The sequence below is a fragment of the Cherax quadricarinatus genome, unplaced genomic scaffold (genome assembly GCF_038502225.1).
Source record: "Cherax quadricarinatus isolate ZL_2023a unplaced genomic scaffold, ASM3850222v1 Contig1782, whole genome shotgun sequence".
Classification (NCBI taxonomy): domain Eukaryota; kingdom Metazoa; phylum Arthropoda; class Malacostraca; order Decapoda; family Parastacidae; genus Cherax; species Cherax quadricarinatus.
The window spans coordinates 18,726-39,665 of NW_027196808.1; the positions used below are offsets into that span (position 1 = coordinate 18,726).

Consider the following 20,940-nt stretch of genomic DNA (forward strand, 5'->3'; position numbering starts at 1 on the left):
GGGCAGCTTGTATTTCACTTAGCGGGTTGTTCACTGACCCTGACGCTTTCGATGATCCCTGGAATAGCCTTGTTAGCCCCCCCCCCCAAAAAAAAAAAAAAAACACTAAAAATTCGTGAGCACTGTGTGACACTGTTACTCCCGCCGCGTGCGTGTTAGTGCTAGTGTATAATACCCATGTTAAATGTGTTCTTGCAGGACTGGACAGTGGACGCGGCGGAGCTGAGGTTTGGACGGAGGCAGCCTTAGATAGAGAAGAACATCGTCAACTTGTTGTGGATGTAGTGGTGATGGACGCTGAGGGTCTGGCTGCCACACGCTCCTTCACGCTCCTCATTGACGACATCAACGACAATCCAATGAAGCCAGGCGCCAAGACAGTCTTCCTTTGGAAGACCCAAGTGAGATTTAATAGTTTTGAATACTGTAGAGAGATTACTTCTAAATACGAGCACATTTACAGCTATTATTTACTAGTTTCAAGCTGCAGGGGCAAAACTGAAGTCTTGGTGTCCTGTCACTTTTATTTAGTTTACCATACATTTTGTTAAAAATTTTCAATTGTTGTAATGCATAATTCCTCTTCGATTAAATTACAAAAAGGAACTGCTTGTAATTATTTCTACTTATCTTGGATTACATTCCAATATTCATGAAATGTGTATGTGTGTGTGTGTGTGTGTGTGTGTGTGTGTGTGTGTGTGTGTGTGTGTGTGTGTGTGTGTGTGTGTGTGTGTGCGCGCGCTCGCGTGTGTGTGTACGTGTGTATGTGTGTGCTTACCTATTTGTACTCACCTATTTGGGGTTGCAGGGGTGTAGTCACAGCTCGTGTTCCCACTTCTTTGCTGATCACTACTAGGTCCACTCTCTCCCTGCTCCATGAACTTTATCGTATCTCTTCTTAAAGCTATGTATGGATCCTGCTTCCACTACATCACTCTTCAGATTGTTCCACTTCCTGACAACTCTATGACTGAAGAAATATTTCCTAACATCCCTGTGACTTATCTCAGTTTTCAACTTCAGATGTGACCGCTTGTTGTTGTCTCCCATCTCTGAAACATCCTGTTCTTATCCACCCTGTTAATTCCTCTCAGTATTTTATATATTGTTATTAGGCCCCTCCCCTTCGCGGGAAGCAGGACAGCAAATGAACAAGGAGGCTTTAGGAAGGGTAGAGGGTGTGTAGACCAAGTGTTTCCAGTGAAACATAGGTGAACAGTATTTAGACAAGAGTAAAGAGGCTTTTGCGGCATTTATAGTGTGGATAGGAGGGCAATGTGGCAGATGTTGCAAATGTGTGATTAATAGGAGGTAGGTTATTGAAAGCAGTTTAAAATTTACAGTCTACAGGATGACTACCAATGTGTCATCATACATTCATTATTATTTCAGTCATGAATCTAGGGTCAAAAGGAGTGTTTTTCTTATAATGAGAGCTTTGCGTATCTGCAGTCCTGAATATTTAGACGACGAAATCGACAAAATATTTAACATAGCCACGAAACTGAGATATCCCAGGGATTTTGTTGAGAAGGCCATAATGTCAGCTAGGAAGACTTTTGTACAGGACTGAACCCAAGGGAAAGTCTGACAGGAAAAATGTATAAGTCTTGCAATACAATGACAATATGATTAGCCTGTGGGAAGCACTAAAGAAACTCAGTATAAATCTGACTTCCAAAAACAATGGGACAGTGAAACAGAGATTGATTAAAAACACACCACCTAATAATGTCGGTGGTGTCTTCAAGGTCCCATGCACCCTTTACCCACTCTCATACATTGGTCAGACATGTAAACCTCTACAAACCAGATTATCGCAACACCAGTACTCAATCAGATCATGCCAGATATCGAATGCAATCTTAATCATGTCAGTTCTTTCAATCACTCACCAGGGTGGGCTGCCAACCAGGTAATTGTACCCAACAGTTCCATCATGGAGAGAAACATAATAGAGTCCTCCCTCATGAAAGATGATAGGAATGCCGTATATAACTCAAATTATGGGCTGTACAAACCCGATAGTTATTTAGTGGAGTCAACTGTGCACAGCCTTAAACAAAAATGTTATGCAAAAGTGCAGGATTCCTCCTTATGCCAGGGGGTTTCGTGATGTTTCGGTTATGTTCGACCAGAGTCTGCAAACTGAACATCATGGTACGCCCGTCGTGTGCGTCGATATAATGTATGACACCTTGTTAAGTTTGTCACGAACGTCGATATTTTATGTTAGGTCTACTGTCGGTATAACTCATTCAGCTGCTTCTGCATACAGGTATCGTAATGCGACAGGTGCTCTAGGTAGTGTGCTGCGATACAGGTTGCAACCTGAGCAATATAACATCTGTAGTAAGGAAGTAGGTATGTGGGTTCATTTAGGTATGGGTGCACGTGTGCGATCATCCTAGGATAGCCCAAAAGAAATGCAAAGTGACTTGTTGAGGTCCTAACCCGTCTAGGTACAGTGGTACAAGGTACACAACGTACATATAGGTAGTTGCAACATAGAGACTGCAACTAGTTTAGTGGTTAAAAGAATCAGGTTGTTGGTAATATTATAATGATGATAGTGATGATAAAAATAATAATGATAATAATTATTATTATTATTATTATTATTATTATTATTATTATTATTATTATTATTATTATTATTGGATGATAGTTGATAATAATGATAGGAAAGGAATTAAAATTATGAATATCCTAGTTATTATAAGAAAGAAAGCCTGAATAGCAGATTTCACACAGGCATATTATCTGACACTGAGAGTATTTCCTAAATATTCTGGAAGATTCTGCGACACCGGTTGACAAATGGGGCATTTTCCCCTCTATTTCATAAGCTAGAAGGTTGTAAATGAATGTATGTAATAATCCACTATTTTACGTCACATGACCTGCTCCTAGCGATTAGAAGCTTAGGGCTGAACTGTGAGGCCTACTCACCATAAGGGGTGGGGTGTGGGGAGGACCGGTGTGTCGTTGGCATCCCCACTTGCTTCTCTCAGACAGAGACTGGCTGGTGCCACCACACTACAACTCTCTGAAAACTTAACCTACTTCTCCTGTTGATGCAACATTGCACAGCTCTTGATGACGCACTGAGAACTGTGAAAGTACCTGAGTTATAGATTTCCACCCCCACCCCCGTGGCTTGTCTTGCAAGGTATATAAATAATATATAATTATATATATATATATATATATATATATATATATATATATATATATACATATATATATATATATATATATATATGTGTGTGTGTGTGTGTGTGTGTACATATATATATGCATGCAAAACAATCGCAGACAGGCGATCTTAACAATACAAGACAAGCTTCAGGAGGTGGAAATCTTTAGCTATAGATTTCCAACCCCCTTGAGTTTTCCCTAGAACAAGTTTTTTCTTTTCTCTGAGGATGAGGATCCCCAAGACAGTTTTAGACTAATTCTTTTAGTAACTCCACAGTTCCTCCTATTTTCCACACTCCGAATTCTCTGCATAATATTTACACCACGCATTGCCCTTAGACAGGACATCTTCACTGCCTCCAGCTGCCTCCTCGCCGCAGCATTTGCATCCCAAGCTTCACATCCATATAAGAGTGTTACGGTACCACTATACTTTCATACATTCCCTTCATTGCCTCCATGGTTAACGTTTTTTGTCTCCACAGATACCTCAATGCACCACTCACCTTTTTTTCCGTCATCAATTCTATGGTTAACCTCATCCTTTATAAACCCATCTGCTGACACGTCAACTCCCAAATATCTGAAAACATTCACTTCTTCCATACACCTCTCCAATGTGATATCCAATTTTTCTTTACCTAAATCATTTGATACCCTCATCACCTTACTCTTTTCTATGTTCACTTTCAACTTTCTACCTTTACACACTCTCCCAAACTCATCCATTGACCTTTGCAACTTTTCTTTAGAATCTCCCGTAAGCACAGTATCATCAGCAAAAAGTAATTGCGTTAACTCCCATTTTGTATTTGATTCCCCATAATTTAATCCCTCCCCTCTCCACAACACCCTAGCATTTACTTCTTTTACAACCCCATCTATAAATATATTAAACAACCATGGCGACATTACACATCCCTGTCTAAGATTTACTTTTAACGGTAAACAATTTCCCTCTCTCCTATACACCCTAACCTGAGCCTCACTATCCTCATAAAAACTCTATACAGCATTTAGTAACGTACTACCTATTCCATATACTTGCAACATCTTCCACATTCCTCCCCTATCCACTCTATCATATGCCCTTTCTGAATCCATAAATGCAGTGACAACTTCCCTACCTTTATCTAAATACTGTTCACATATATGCTTCAATGTAAACACTGGATCTACACATCCCCTACCCATTCTAAAGCCTCCTTGCTCGTTTGCAATTCTGCTTTCTGCCTTACCCCTAATTTTTTTAAATAATTACCCTTCTGTACACTTTTCCTGGCATATTCAGTAAACTTATTCCCCTATAAATTTTACAATCTCTTTTGTCCCCCTTCCCTTTATATAAAGGAACTATACATGCTCTCTGCCAATCCCTAGGTACCTTCCCCTTTTTCATACAGTTATTAGACAAAAATATCAACCACTCTAACACTATATCCCCCCCTGCTTTTAACATTTCTGTCATGATCCCGTCAGTTCCAGCTGTTTTACCTCCTTTCATTCTACATAATGCCTCACGCACCTACCTCACACTCATATCATGCTCTTCTTCACTCCTAAAAGATGTTATACCTCCCTGGCCAGTGCATGAAATCACCGCCACCCTTTCTCAAGAACATAAAAACATAAGAAAGTAAGAACACTGCAACAGGCCTACTAACCCATGTGGAGCAGGTCCATGACCCTCCTTTCCGGATTAGCCCAGTGACCCATCCCCCTGCATTAGCCCAATGACCCACCCAGTCTGGCCACCTCCACTCAAGGATGGAGCACGGCACCAGACCCAGCAGCACAAGCTAGTCAGGTCCAACTCACACCCACCCACACCCACTCATGTATTTATCTAACCTATTTTTAAAACTACACAACGTTTTAAACTGAATAACTGTACTTGAGAGTTTGTTCCACTCATCGACGACTCTATTACCAAACCAGTGCTTTCCTATATCCTTCCTGAATCTGAATTTTTTCCAACTTGAAACCATTGCTGCGAGTCCTGTCTTGGCTGGAAATTTTCAGCATGCTATTTACATCCCCTTTATTTATACCTGTTTTCCATTTATACACCTCGATCATATCTCCCATAATTCTACGCCTTTAGAGAGAGTGCAGATTCAGGGCCCTCAGTCTATCCTCATACGGAAGATTTCTGATACGTGGGATCATCTTTGCCATCCTCCTCTGTACGTTTTCCAGAGCATTTATATCCATCCTGTAATACGGCGACCAGAACTGAGCAGCATAGTCTAAATGAGGCCTAACCAAGGATATATATAGTTGAAGAACAACCTGAGGACTTCTATTATTTATACTTCTAGATATGAAGCCAAGAATTTTATTGCAAACACTAATGCACTGTTGTCTTGGTTTTAGATTACTGCTAACCAGAACTAAATCCTTTTCGCAATCAGTAGTATTAAGATCTACATTATTTAGTTTATATGTGGCATGGTTATTTAACTGTCCAACATTTAGAGCTTTGCATTTGTCAATATTAAACTGCATCTGCCACTTCTCCGACCATTGCATCGGGCTATTCAAATCATCCTGGAGTGCTCTAGTGTCCTCATTAGAATGAATTGGACGGCCTATTTTGGTGTCATCAGCTAATTTGCTTATGTCGCTATTTATTCCCTCATCTATGTCGTTTATGTAAATTGTGAACAACAACGGGCCCAACACTGACCTCTGAGGAACACCGCTTGTGACGTGCCCCCATTCTGATTTCTCCCCATTTATGCAAACTCTCTGCTGTCTATTTGTCAGCCATGCCTCTACCCAGGAAAAAATTTCTCCTCCTATTCCGTGTGCCTTGCGTTTTCTCAATAGCCTCTGGTGTGGAACTCTATCGAAAGCCTTTCTGAAGTCCATATACACAATATCATATTCATTACCATGATCTACCTCCTCAAACACCTTAGTGAAAAAAGTTAGTAAATTCGTAAGACAGGAACGCCCCTTTGTAAAACCGTGTTGAGATTCATTAATCAATCTGTGCCTGTCAAGATGGCTACGAATTGCTTTGGCAATTATTGATTCCATAAATTTTCCCACTATGGAGGTAAGGGTTATTGGTCTATAGTTCGAAGCCAAGGACCTGTCACCTGCCTTGTAAATAGGTATTACATTTTCCATTTTCCACTTATCAGGCACTATGCCAGTTTGTAGTAATATGTTAAAAAGATTAGCCAAAGGTATGGTAAGTTCCTCTTTACATTCCTTTAACACCCTTGCAAACAGTTCCTCAGGGCCTGGGAATTTGTTTGGTTTTAGTTTCTCTATTTGTCTGAGGACCATGTCACTAGTTACCGCAATCGTACATAGTTTATAATCCTGTTCTACATAATCTATTATTTCAGGAATATCGCTAGTATTTTCCTGAGTGAAAACTGAGATGAAGTAGGTATTGAGAATTTCACACATATCCTTATCACTTTAGTTACTCTTAAGTGGGCCAATCTTGTCCCTAATCTTACTTCTGTATACCTGAAAGAACCCTTTTGGATTAGTCTTTGAATCCCTTGCGACCTTAGCCTCATAATCCCTTTTTGATTTTCTTATTTCTTTCTTTATTTCTCTCTTTAATTGAATATATTGATTTCTTAACTGCCCATCCCCTCTTTTGATACGCCTACATATGCCTCTCTTTTGACGAATGAGATGTTTTAATTTATTGTTCATCCATTTGGGATAATTTTTGTTAGATCTAATTTCTCTATTCGGAACAAAAGTTGTCTGGGCAGCTAGAACTATGATCTGAAAAACGTCATATTGGCAACCAAGATCACCTACCTGACCCATAGTCAGGACATCCCAATTTAAGCCACCCAGGTAATTTTTCAGTCCCTTGAAGTCGGCCAAGCTAAAATCTGGGACAGAGATTTGATTGCAGTTATAAGAACATAAGAATGTAGAAACGCTGCAGAAGGCCGACTGGCCCATGCGAGGCAGGTCCTTATCAAAACGACCTCTACCTAAAGCTACCCAAGAAATAACTCCCGTACCCAATGACACCAAACCCAGCCCCTCCCACTCATATATTTGTCCAGTCTCTTCTTAAAGCTACCCAAGGTCCTAGCCTCTATCACCCAACTGGGAAGACTGTTCCACGCATCTACAACTCTGTTAGAAAACCAGTACTTACCTATGTCCTTTCTAAATCTAAATTTATCCAACTTAAATCCATTATTTCTGGTTCCTACCTGGTTCGACACCCTCAGTACTTTATTAATATCTCTCTTGTTTATGCCCGTCATCCACTTATACACTTCAATGATATCTCCCCTCGTTCTACGCCTCTCCAGAGAGTGGAGATTTAAGGCTTTAAGTCTATCTTCATACTGGAGGTTCCTTACACAGTAAATCATTTTAGTCATTCTTCTCTGTATGTTCTCTAATGAGTCTATATCCATCCTGTAGTAAGGGGACCAAAACTGAGCAGCATAATCTAAATGAGGCCTCACTAGTGATATATAGAGCTGTAAAATAACTTCTGGACTTCTGTTACTTATACTTTTTGAGATAAATCCAAGTAATCTGTTGGCCTTGTTGCGCACACTAAGGCACTGCTGTCTTGGCTTTAGATTTCTGCTCACCATGACTCCCAAGTCCTTTTCACATTCTGTATGATCAAGCTCTTCTTCACCTAGATTATAGCTTCGAGGGTTATTTTCATTACCAAGGGCTAGAACCTTACACTTATCGACATTGAACTTCATCTGCCATTTTTCAGACCAGGACATTAATTTGTCCAAATCCTCCTGGAGTTCATTGCTATCCTCCTCAGAGTGAATTATACGGCCTATCTTTGTATCATCAGCAAACTTACTCATGTCACTCGTAATCCCTTCATCAAGGTCAATAATGTAAATTATGAACAAGTGGAGCGCCAATAGTGACTAATCCCCATTCAGATTTCACTCCATTAATGGTAACTCTCTGCTTTCTATTGGCAAGCCATGCCTCTATCCATGCTAGAACATTACCTCCTATACCATGAGCTGCCACTTTTTTCAAGTCTCCTGTGAGGTGTAAAGTAAAAGGACACAAGTGCAACTAATGTGACATTTATTGTGGCAACGTTTCGCTCTCCAGGAGCTTTATCAAGCCATTACAAACAATACATTCACACAGAGGGTATTGTATTGTTGTATTGTTTGTAATGGCTTGATAAAGCTCCTGGAGAGCGAAACGTTGCCACAATAAATGTCACATTAGTTGCACTTGTGTCCTTTTACTTTACATATTGTCGGTAATTCTACCAACTTTATTACAATCTCCTGTGAGGTACTCTATCGAAGGCTTTACTAAAATCTGGGTAATTCCATGATATATTGAAACTAAGTGATTTGTGATCACTTTCCCCAAGCTCATCATTACCCTCAAGATTATTAATTAGTGAATCTTTGTTAACAAGAACCAAGTAAAGCAGACTGTTTCTTCTAGTTGGTTCTGTCACAACCTGTTCTAAAAAGCAATCCTGAACCGTATCAAGATAGTCACTAGACTCAAGATTTCCTGTCATATTGTTCCAATCAATTTGTCTAAAGTTAAAATCTCCCATTATCAAAATATTTTCATATCTAGATGCCGTATTAATTTCGTCCCATAACAGCTTACTACACTCCCTATCAAGGTTTGGGGGCCTATAAATCACAACCAAAATTAATTTGTCACGTCCCTCGACAAACTGTAGCCAACAGATTCTGTGTTCGATGTTTCTAATCTTATATCATGTCTAAGACAACAATTTAAATTTTCTCTGACGTACATCGCCACTCCACCACCCTTCCTGTTGACCCTATCAGTGTGGAATAGTTTATAACCCTGTATGTTGCATTCAGAAGGCATTTCTCTATCTCTCAGGTTGAAGCAGGTCTCTGTTATACCAATAATATCTATATTACCTACACTTGTAAGTGATCTTAGCTAATCTATCTTATTTCTTAGACTCCTACTATTTGTATAGTAAACCTTAAGGGAACTAGTCACTCGTTGCCCTCTACTATCTCTCTTTGTTTGTTGATCAATATATTTGCCATTACTTTCTTCGTCGACATTTAAAAGTACCTCAAAATATTCCCGCCATCTATTCAGTACCTCCAGCTCCCCATCAACTAACTCCCCTACCTTGTTTTTAACTGACAAATCCATTGTTTCCCTAGGCTTTCTTATCTTGTTTATCTCACTATAAAAAAATTTTCTTATTTTCTGCAAAATTTCTTGACAGTGCCTCTCCCACTCTATCATCTGCTCTCCTTTTGCTCTCCCTCACCACTCTCTTCACCTTTCTTTTACTCTCCATATACTCTGCTCTTCTTATAACACTTCTGCTTTGTAAAAACCTCTCATAAGCTCCTTTTTCTCTTTTATCACACCCTTTACTTCATCATTCCACCAATCACTCCTCTTTCCTCCTGCACCCACCCTCCTATAACCACAAACTTCTGCCCCACATTCTAATACTGCATTTCTAAAGCTATTCCAACCCTCTTCAACCCCCCCTCCCCCACTACTCATACTTGCACTATCCCACCTTTCTGCCAATAGTTGTTTATATCTCACCCTAACTTCCTCCTCCCTTAGGTTATACTTGCTGTTGCCATTTTCCTTTTGTCCCATCTACCTCTTACTCTAACTGTAGCTGCCACTAAATAATGATCCGGTATACCAGTTGCCACTCTATAAACATGTACTTCCTGAAGCCTACCCGTCGACGTTTTATCCACCAATACATAATCTAACAATCTTCTTTCATTACGTGTTAAATCATACTATGTATACTTATTTATCCTTTTTTTTCATAAAATATGTATTACTTATTACCAAACTTCTTTCTACACATAGCTCAATTAAAGGCTCCCCATTTTCATTTACCCCTGGCACCCCAGATTTACCTACTACTCCCTCCACAACATTTTTACCCACTTTAGCATTGAGATCCCCAACCACAAGTACTCTCACACTTGGTTCAAAACTCCCCACGCATTCACTCAACATTTCCCAAAATCTCTCTCTCTCCTCTACACTTCTCTCTTCTCCAGGTGCATGAACGGTTACTATAACCCTCTTTCCACATCCAACCATTATTTTACACCACATAATCCTTCAATTCATACATTTATATTCCCTCTTTTCCTGCCATAACTTATCCTTCAACATTATTGCTATTCCTTCTTTAGCTCTAAATCTATTTGAAACCCCTGACCTAATCCCATTTATTCCCCTCCACTGAAACTCTTCCACCCCCTTCAGCTTCGTTTCGCTTAAAGCCAGAACATGCAGCTTCTTCTCATTCATAACATCCATAATCATCTCTTTCTTATCATTCGCACAACATCCACGCACATTCAGACTTCCCACTTTGACGGTTTTCTTCTTTTTCTTTTTAGTAGGCTGTACAAGAAGAGGGGTTACTAGCCCATTGTTCCCGGCATTTTAGTTGACTTTTACAACACGCATGGCTTACAGAGGAAAGATTCTTATTCCACTTCCCCATGGATATGAAAGGAAAAACAATAAGAACAAATACTATTACGATAAAATCAAAGAAAACTCAGATGAGTGTGTATACAATAAACGTGTATATGTATGTGTAGTGTGACCTAAGTGTAAATAAAAGTAGTAAGATGTACCTGAAATCTTGCATTAGGATAAGGGAGGGTCCCCAGGTCAGTTCCAGAGGTTGTATCTCCATATATATATATATATATATATATATATATATATATATATATATATATATATATATATATATATATATAGTTGGCTGTTCCCAACTCCAGCCTTGGCACACGCCTTGACCCACAGACCATCCGCATCGGTGTTGCCCTTCGACTTGCCGCCCCTATTCTCGCCGAACACAGGTGTATTTGTGGCAGTGAAGCAGCAGACCGATTCGGGTACCATGGTCTTGTGTGCCGTAAATCCGAGGGAAAGATTGCAAGACATGAGGAGGTTAATAACATTATCAAGAGGAGCCTCACAACAGCTGGATGCCCAGCAGTAAGGGAGCCACCCCAACTATGCAGATCTGATGGCAGCCAGAAGCGTCCAGATGGTATCACCCTTCAAGCCTGACAGATGGGAAGCAGGTGGTGTGGGACTATACATGTGCATCTACCTTGGCTGATACCTATCTCCAATACACCAGGGAGGAAGGAGGGGCAGCTGCCAGCTTTAGGGAGTCCCAAAAGTCTAGAAAATATGGAGAACTTGCCCATCATTATATGTTTGTTCCCATAGGCTCAGAGACCCTTGGCTCATGGGGAAAGAGTGCATCTAATTTCCTTAAGGAGCTGGGAAAAAGACTCATCAGGGTAACTAGGGATCCCAGGGCAGCTAGTTTTCTGTTCCAGCGGCTCAGTGCGGCTGTTCAAAGGGGTAATGCATGCTGCATTTTGGGCATGCGCCCCAGCTCTGAGGAGCTGGATGAGATTTTCGCCTTATAATCGGTGATACACACGTAACAACATGTACCGTATATGCCACCTTTATATCAACAATGTATCTCTTAAATCTTCTGTGCCATATTATGTAATATAATATATACGTATATATATATATATATATATTATATATTTATATATTTATATATATTATATATTTATATATTTATATATATTTATATATATTTATATGTCATGCCGAATAGGCAGAACTTGCGATCTTGGCTTAAATAGCAACGCTCATCTTGCCATATAGGACAAGTGAAAATTTGTGTATGCAATAATTTCGCAAAAATCATTTTGAACCTAACGAAAAAAATATATTTCACTGTGTTTGTTTAATATTAAATTATTGTAAACGTATCTAAAATATATTTAGTTGGGTTAGGATAAAATAAATTGTTCTTGTTATAATAAGGTTAGGTAAGTTTTCTAAGATTCCTTTGGAGCAAAATTAAAATTTTTTACATTAACATTAATTAAAAAAATATATCTTCAAATGCATAAGAGAAAATCTTAGAAAGGACTTAATTTTTAATGAGTTCTTGCTAATTGACCAGTTTTACATATTGGGCACGACATATATATATATATATATATATATATATATATATATATATATATATATATATATATATATATATATATATATATATATATATATATATATATGCAAAACAACCACTGTGAAAGAGTAGTGAAATTCTAAACTTAGAAAAAGTCCCTTCGAAACCGTTAACAGCAATTTCAATAAAACAATAAAACTTCTACTGAAAGGCAAAGATGAATAAATTAAACAATTTACTTCCACTAATCCATCTTTACCTTACATGTATGGACTAATAAAAACACACAAACCAGGTAATCCAATCAGACCAATTATTAGCTCCATAGGATCAGTTTCGTATAAATTATCGATATGGCTTGTTGACATTTTGAGCCCTATTGTTGGTAAAATTTCTAACTTTAATGTTAAAAACAACTTAGATTTAGTTGATAAATTAAGCTCCTTGACTGACTTAAATGACTTTAACATGGTTAGTTTTGATGTTACTTCCTTGTTTACGAAAGTTGTTGTTGATGATTTATTAAGTTTCTTATCTGAAGAACTCGTTAACTATGATTTACCATTGCCAGTTCCTACTATCATTAAACTTATTAAACTTTCCATTGTTGATGCAAAATTTGTGTTTAATGATAAGTTTTACACTCAGAAGTTTGGTATGGCAATGGGAAATCCTCTTTCACCTGTTCTTAGTAATCTATACATGGAATTTTTTGAAACAAGATTGCTTAACACAATCCTCCCTAATAGAGTAAAATGGTTCAGATATGTTGATGATATTTTATGTCCTATGCCCAAGAATGTAGATATACACCATTTCCTTGGCTCATTCTATAAACTTTACTGTTGAGTTTGAGGAAAATAACTCATTTCCTTTTCAAGATGTTTTAATTATTAAGAGTAATAATGAATTCAAATTTAATATTTACAGAAAACCTACAAATAACTGTTCCTATGTACACTATTATTCTTCCCATCAAGATAGAGTCAAACTGTTTGTTTTCTCATCAATGTTTTTGAGAGCTTTACGTATTTGTAGTCCAGAGTTCTTAGATGAAGAAATATCCAAAATTTATGAAATAGCCAATGATCTGAAATGCCAGAGAAATGTAATTGATAAATCATTTAAAATTGCTAGAAATACTTTTTACAACCCAAAAAGGGACAACCAGCCTTATTCAACTAAAAATATGTTGGTTCTCCCTTACCATGAAAACTTGGTTGATATGCCTTCTCTTCTTAAGACTTTTAATATCAAAGTTGTATTTAAAAATCTTGATACAGTAAAAAAACTTTTGATAAAGAATTCCCCCCAAAATACTGACGGATGAGTTTATAAGATTTCTTGTGAAATTTGCGATAAAGTTTATTACGGTCAAACTGGTAAAAGTCTCGAACTTAGAGATTAAAACAACATAAATATAGCATTAGAACTGGACAAGATTCCAATGCTCTATTTATTCACGTGAGAGATTTTAACCATCCAATTGATTTTCAAAAAGTTGAGAAAGTTGTATCAAGTAAGTCCATGGTCGACAGAAATATAATTGAATCTTGTTTCATAAAAAGCAGTTTAGATTCGTTTATAATTAAAAAAATTTGGGTAGAGTTTAATAATACATTGAGTAGAATATTTTGTTAGTGGGATGTCGTGAGGACCTGTCTAGTTGGACCAGCGGACCTACTGCAGTGTTCCTCTTTTCTTATGAGTCCGGTATTGTCGCGCTTCAGGTGTTTCTTTGTTGTGGGAGTTGACTGTGAGGTGTGGTCTTAGCCCTTTAATTGCCTTCCTTTGATGTATTACTTTCATAGTTCCTTGACAATATGAGTAGTCACGAAAGTGCTTGGGATTTCACTACTCTTTCACAGTGGTTGTTTTGCATATTTTAAAATCACCTGTTTACTGTGATCTTATATATATATATATATATATATATATATATATATATATATATATATATATATATATATATATATATATATATATATATATATGTCGTGCCGAATATGTAAAACTGGTCAATTAGCAAGAACTCATTTAAAATTAAGTCCTTTCTCAAATTTTCTCTTATACGTTTAAAAATATATTTTTTTCATTAATGTTGATGTAAAAATTTATAATTTTGCACCAAAAGAATCTTAGAAAACTTACCTAACCTTATTATAACAAGAACAATTTATTTTAGCCTAACTCAACTAAATATATTTTAGATTTGTTTACAATAAGTTATTACTAAACAAACACAGTGAAATATATTTTTTCGTTAGGTTCAGAATGATTTTGGCGAAATTATTGCATACATAAATTTTCACTTGTCCTATATGACAAGATGAGCGTTGCTATTTAAGCCAAGATCGCAAGTTCTGCCTATTCGGCACGGCATATATATATATATATATATATATATATATATATATATATATATATATATATATATATATATATATATATATATATATATATATATATATATATATATACTTTTTGTTTGATCATCACCTTTCTGTCTACCAAATAATTGTTAGAAGTGCTTGAAAGCCTAATCATGGCTGATTCATCAGTGTGTTTGAATTGCATGTTGCTCCGTAAACATGCCTATCTATGTTCATGTTATCATAGTGGATTATAGATCTACTCAGGTTTCCAACTCCTTGATTAGCCAGTACTCTCCCGGCCCGGGTCTTTTCCAGATGGTGACCCGGGCTTGGCTCCCTGTCTTATGAGTGTCTGAGACCTATGTCTGCCATGGAAAGAAGTACAAGTACCTTCTCATCTGCTAGTGCCAACTGTCCCCAGTCCTAGCCCCATTCTAGTCTCTCACGGGGCTCGTAAGGAGAAGCTAGGCCTCTGGTCTGCCATCTTCCTCGCCCCAGGGGGGCTTGTGGGAATGGGTGTCTTGTGAATTGCAGGTGGTAGCAAGCTCTGGCCTTTATTGCAACTCCATTCTTTAACATTCATTTCAATATTTTCCTCTCTTCTAATATTATTTTTAATACTAGACACAGATACATCAAAGTAATATTCTACAATTTCCTTCAGGGCAATTTTTTTGGCTAACTTATCCACTTGATCATGAAGGAGCATTCCAGTGTCTGATGGAATCCATAACAGTAGTACATTAATTTCTTTTTGCGGATTTTTGACAGTCTATATCAGGCTTCTCCAATAAACATGTTGTTAGTCATTATGTGAGTCAAGAGCTTTCAGTGTTGGTATAGAATCCGTAATAATCTTAGAGTCAATCTCACTGTCATACGTTAACTACGGTGCCATTATGATGGCAACCAGTTCCGTTTGCAGTGTAGACGTCCATTTATTAATTCCTTAGCCTGTAATTCAAAGTAGTTCCTATCGTTCTTAACCAGAGAGGTGGCAACAAGAGCAGATACAACCCTGCCACTAGACTCCTGCCTGGGTCCATCATTGTATATAATTGTAATAAATTATTACTAACAGTTAACCGAGAAATTTCTTCTTGAGCAGCTGCCTTTGCAAGTGATTTAAAGAATGGATTACTAGTGATAAGATTCTTAGAAGGAGTTTGCAGGTACTTTCATGAAGAGGTGAAATGCCCTTTTTGCCTACAATGATACAGTCGAGCAGGTTATAAAACAATATAATTGAACACTTACACAACTCATTTATATATGTGTGTATTTACAATTAGACATTTAGTAAGATTAGAAATGATAGTGTCTGGTTCATTTCTTAACAATGCAGTGTTAATCTCAATTATCGTATAAGCGAAACTAGGAACCCCAAGCTCTTTCCACATATTAAGAGCCTTGGTAGTTTTAGGACAGCCAAAAATAATTCTTTGGGCTTCATTTTGACTAGTCATGACACTGATGGACGATTATCGAGTTTTGGTATTAACTATTGACGGTGTTTCTCAGGGTGGAGGGTCGGAGATTCCTCTTGGCAGAGTCTACGTGGACGACCCTGACGACTGGGACCTGCCAGACAAAATGTTCCAGTGGGTTGGTTCCCCTCACCCGCTCTTCTCCTTACGTCCTGTCACCGGTCTCATCTATGCATCCACCAACGTTACTCAAAATAGGCAAGATAGTTATCTGTTTCTTCATTTTTTTTATTTTCTTTATTTAAACTGCTAAATTATCTAAACCGGCATCAACAATTATTTTATTTTATTATCCCGATGTGCTGTTATATTATGTTTTAATTAAATACATCAACAAATTCATAGGACATATTGGTATGGAAATGTATCGATCTTGTGACCTTGTCCAACGTTGTTGCTCAAGTGCCTTTAACAACAGCTTGACCGAATTACATACCCAGTTTTCTTTATATTTTCATCTATGTCACATTTAAAAATATTTGAGTAAAAGCTAGACACATAACAAGACACACACACACACACACCCCTGGCGGGGCCAGGAGCTCGGACTCGACCCCCGCAACCTCAACTAGGTGAGTACACACACACACACACACACACACACTACATAGGTTTGAGGAACTTCCTGCAGGAGGTTCCGTGGGACAGAGAACTGGCAGGAAAGCCAGTAAATGAAATGATGGAATATGTAACAACAAAATGCAAGGAGGCAGAAGAAAGGTTTATTCCCAAGGGCAACAGAAACAATGGGAAGACCAGAACGAGTCCCTGGTTTACCCGACGGTGTAAGGAGGCAAAAACTAAGTGCAATAGAGAATGGAAAAAGTAAAGGCAGAGAACACATGAAAATAGGGAGATTAGTCGCAGAGCCAGGAACGAGTATGCACAGGTAAGGAGGGAGGCCCAGAGACAGTATGAAAATAACTTAGCATCGAAAGTCAAGACTGATCCGAAAATGTTGTATAGCCACATCAGGAGGAAGACAACAGTCAAAGACCAGGTGATCAGACTGAGGACAGAAGGTGGAGAACTCACAAGAAATGATCAGGAGGTATGTGAGGAGCTAATCAGGAGATTTAAGGAAGTTTTTACAGTAGAGACAGGAAGGGCTGTGGGAAGACAGCACAGAAGGGAACATCAAGAGGGAATATACCAACAAGTGTTGGATGACATACGAACAACCGAGGAGGAGGTGCAGAGCTGCTAAGTGACCTTGATACCTCAAAGGCGATGGGACCGGACAACATCTCCCCGTGGGTCCTTAGAGAAGGAGCAGAGATGCTGTGCGTGCCCCTAACCACAATCTTCAACATCCCTTGAAACTGGGCAGCTACCTGAGATATGGAAGACGGCAAATGTAGTCCCCATATTTAAGAAAGGAGACAGAAACAAGGCACTAAACTACAGATCTGTGTCTCTGACATGTATAGTATGCAAATTCATGGAGAAGATTATCAGGAGAAGAGCGATGGAACACCTGGAATGGAACAAGATTATACATGAAAACCAGCATGGATTCATGGAAGGCAAATCCTGTGTCACAAACTTTCTGGAGTTTTATGACAAGGTAAGAGAAGTAAGACACGAAAGAGAGGGGTGGGTTGATTGCATTTTCCTGGACTGCAGGAAGGCCTTTGACACAGTTCCTCACAAGAGATTAGTGCAGAAGCTGGAGGATCAGGCGCATATAACAGGGAGGGCACTGCAATGGATCAGGGAATACCTGACAGGGAGGCAACAACGAGTCATGGTACGTGAAGAGGTATCACAGTGAACGCCTGTGACGAGCGGGGTCCCACAGGGGTCAGTTCTATGACCAGTGCTATTTTTGATATATGCGAGCGACATGACGGAAGGAATAGACTCTGAAGTGTCCCTATTCGCAGATGATGTGAAGCTGATGAGAAGAATTAAATCGGATGAGGATGAGGCATGACTGCAAAGAGACCTGGACCTGGCTGGACACGTGGTCCAGAAACTGGCTTCTCGAATTCAACCCTGCCAAATGCAAAGTCATGAAGATTGGGGAGTGGCAAACAAGACCGCAGACAGAATATAGGCTCGGTGGACAAAGACTACAGACCTCACTCAGGGAGAAAGATCTTGGGGTGACCATAACATCGAGCACGTCACCGGAGGCACACATCAACCAAATAACCAAATAACTGCTGCAGCATACGGGCGCCTGGCAAACCTGAGAATAGCGTTCCGATACCTTAATAAGGAATCGTTCAAGACACTATACATTGTGTATGTTAGGCCCATACTGGAGTATGCAGCACCAGTCTGGAACCCACACCTGGTCAAGCACGACAAGAAGTTAGAGAAAGTACAAAGGTTTGCAACAAGGCTAGTTCCAGAGCTCAGGGGAATGTCGTACGAGGAAAGGTTGAGGGAAATCGGACTCACGACACTGGAGGACAGAAGGGTCAGGGGAGACATGATAACAACATACAGGATACTGCGGGGAATAGACAAGGTGGACAAAGACAGGATGTTCCAGAGAGGGGACACATAAACAAAGGGTCACAGTTGGAAGCTGAAGACTCAGACGAATCACAGGGACGTTAGGAAGTATTTCTTCAGTCATAGAGTCGTCAGGAAGTGGAATAGCCTAGCAAGTGAAGTAGTGGAGGCAGGAACCATACATAGTTTTAAGAAGAGGTATGACAAAGCTCAGGAAGCAGAGAGGGAGAGGACCTATTAGCGATCAGTGAAGAGGCGGGGCCAGGAACTGAGTCTCGACCCCTGCAACCACAATTAGGTGAGTACACACACACAAACGCACACTATCGATAAGTGCTTTTGATAAGCAGTAACTAACCTAACAGGCCAAGTAATGAATAATAGCATTGTCATCTCAGACAAATTAACTTATTTAATATTTAACCTCCTGTGTTATTTTATATACATGCCCAATAAGCATTCAGTTATATATTTAACATTGTTATTATAATTTTGAAAATAAAAAGATATAGGAAAAGTATCAGTATCGAGAGAAAATTGTGTGTCGTTATCAGCAAATATTTTGGTATCGTTTTGTCCCTATATTATCATCAGCATAATCACCAACATCATTATCATCTTCATCTGCACTCTCCACTGTACAGGTATCACCTGCATTTCTCAGTGAGTGACCGCGTGTGGAGACAACAAGGAGTGACAGCTAATGTTACTGTGGTGGTGCGTGTCCTGCCCCCGGAAGCTCTCGCCCACGCCACTCCGATCACCATCACCCCCACCACGCCTGCAGACTTCACCAGGGGCTGGACGCCCACGGTAATCACACATACCTTGACATACTACACTTTCAATTATATTAAATCTTCCTTTCACATGATTCACAGTGCAAAGCTGTTGTTGTGTGCAGTTTTCAATAAAATATTACTGAGACATGTTTGATATAGTGCAATGGGAGCTTAATGTTATTATTTGATACATAGATAAGCGCTAAATCCATAGTGGTCATTCCTCGCCTGAACAATAGGAGGTAATTAGGTTTGGTCCCCTGTAAGGAAAGGTAACTCTAATTTCTTTGATCAAAACTCTTTAATAAGCATAACAAATCTCACCCCTCATCTAATTATTTCTAATACACAATTGAAGAAGAACAATGTTCATAATTGTACTCACCAACAGAAAGACTAACGGACGGAGGATCAAGCCTACACCAGTCCTTGTGCTGAATGACCCACTTGGTTTAGCGCTTCATATAAAATATAATGCAATAAATGCTCCTCAGTGATAGGTTTCTTCTTGCAGGAGGGCGGTGGTGGTCTTGGAGCTCTCTTGCATCAGGTACTGACACTGGTGGGCCACACCGACCACACTGTGGAGGTTGTCAGCCTCCATGGTAATGCCAACGATCACGCCCACGCCCACTTTCTTAATACTGCCAGCTCTCCGATACCATCCTCTTCTACCGCTGTTAAGCCTCCTACACCCACGTCCCGTCCACTCACTACCCACGTTTGGATTAGTGTGAGAGATGCCAAGGGTGCCTACATGAACCAAGTCAAACTGCAGGGACTCCTTGGTCTTCATACCCACCAGGTGAGTGCCACACCGACGACATGAATCCAACACTTCCCTGATCAGTGCCATACTCACAATATGAATATCATATCCACCAAGTGAGTGCCACGTTCACCAGGTCATTACGACACCAGCCAGGTGAGTGGATGGAATGTTTATTTTTGAACTGCAAGAAGTGTTCGATTTAGTACCACACAAGAGACTGGCACTAAAGCTAGAGGAGCAAAGTGAAAAACACCAGAGTGGATAAAAGGAATACTTAAGGGGAAGGAAGCAACGAGTTACTGTAAGGGAGGAGCTGTTATGAGAGCGGTTCTACGAAGTGTCAGTACTTGAGCCAGTACTGTCTATTGTGTGTGTAATTGACATGACACGGAAAATCGAGTCAAATGTGTCCTCTTTTCACAGATAATGTGAAACTAATAAGGAGACTACAAACAGAAGTAAACCAAGAAGCAGTACACAAGGATCAGAGCAAGCTGCATGCTTGGTTTGAAAAGCGTCTGTTGGAATTTAGCCTTTGCAAATGCAAATTTATGAAAATCAGAGAAGGGTAAAGACGTCCAGTATACAAGCTCAAGGGATAAAAACTGTAAACCTGCCTGAAACAGAAAGTTCTTCAAGATGAGCATAGTTCCGAACATTTTACCTGAGACACTTATCAACCCATTAACCGCTGTAGCAAACGCGAGACTGGCAAATTGGGAAGCTGACAGGAACATCAACACGGAAGCATTCACAACCTTATATAGGTTAGATTAGATAGGTTTGTCAAGAAACAAGACAAGTGTTTCATGAGACTGGTCTTAGTCATTAAATACGG

The 20,940-nt window shown here is 39.2% G+C and overlaps 1 protein-coding gene across 1 annotated transcript in view; it reads left to right on the forward strand.

The window, feature by feature from the left end:
• The window catches only part of LOC138851714 (neural-cadherin-like), a gene marked incomplete at its 5' end in the record, with an annotated part of 57,910 nt that overhangs the window by 12,684 nt on the left and 24,286 nt on the right, over positions 1-20,940 (forward strand). Inside the window, 4 exons of the mRNA XM_070081126.1 lie at positions 199-401; positions 16,117-16,280; positions 19,193-19,361; positions 19,845-20,135. Coding sequence (XP_069937227.1) covers positions 199-401; positions 16,117-16,280; positions 19,193-19,361; positions 19,845-20,135 — 827 coding nt within the window. The remainder of the gene's footprint in view (positions 1-198; positions 402-16,116; positions 16,281-19,192; positions 19,362-19,844; positions 20,136-20,940) is intronic.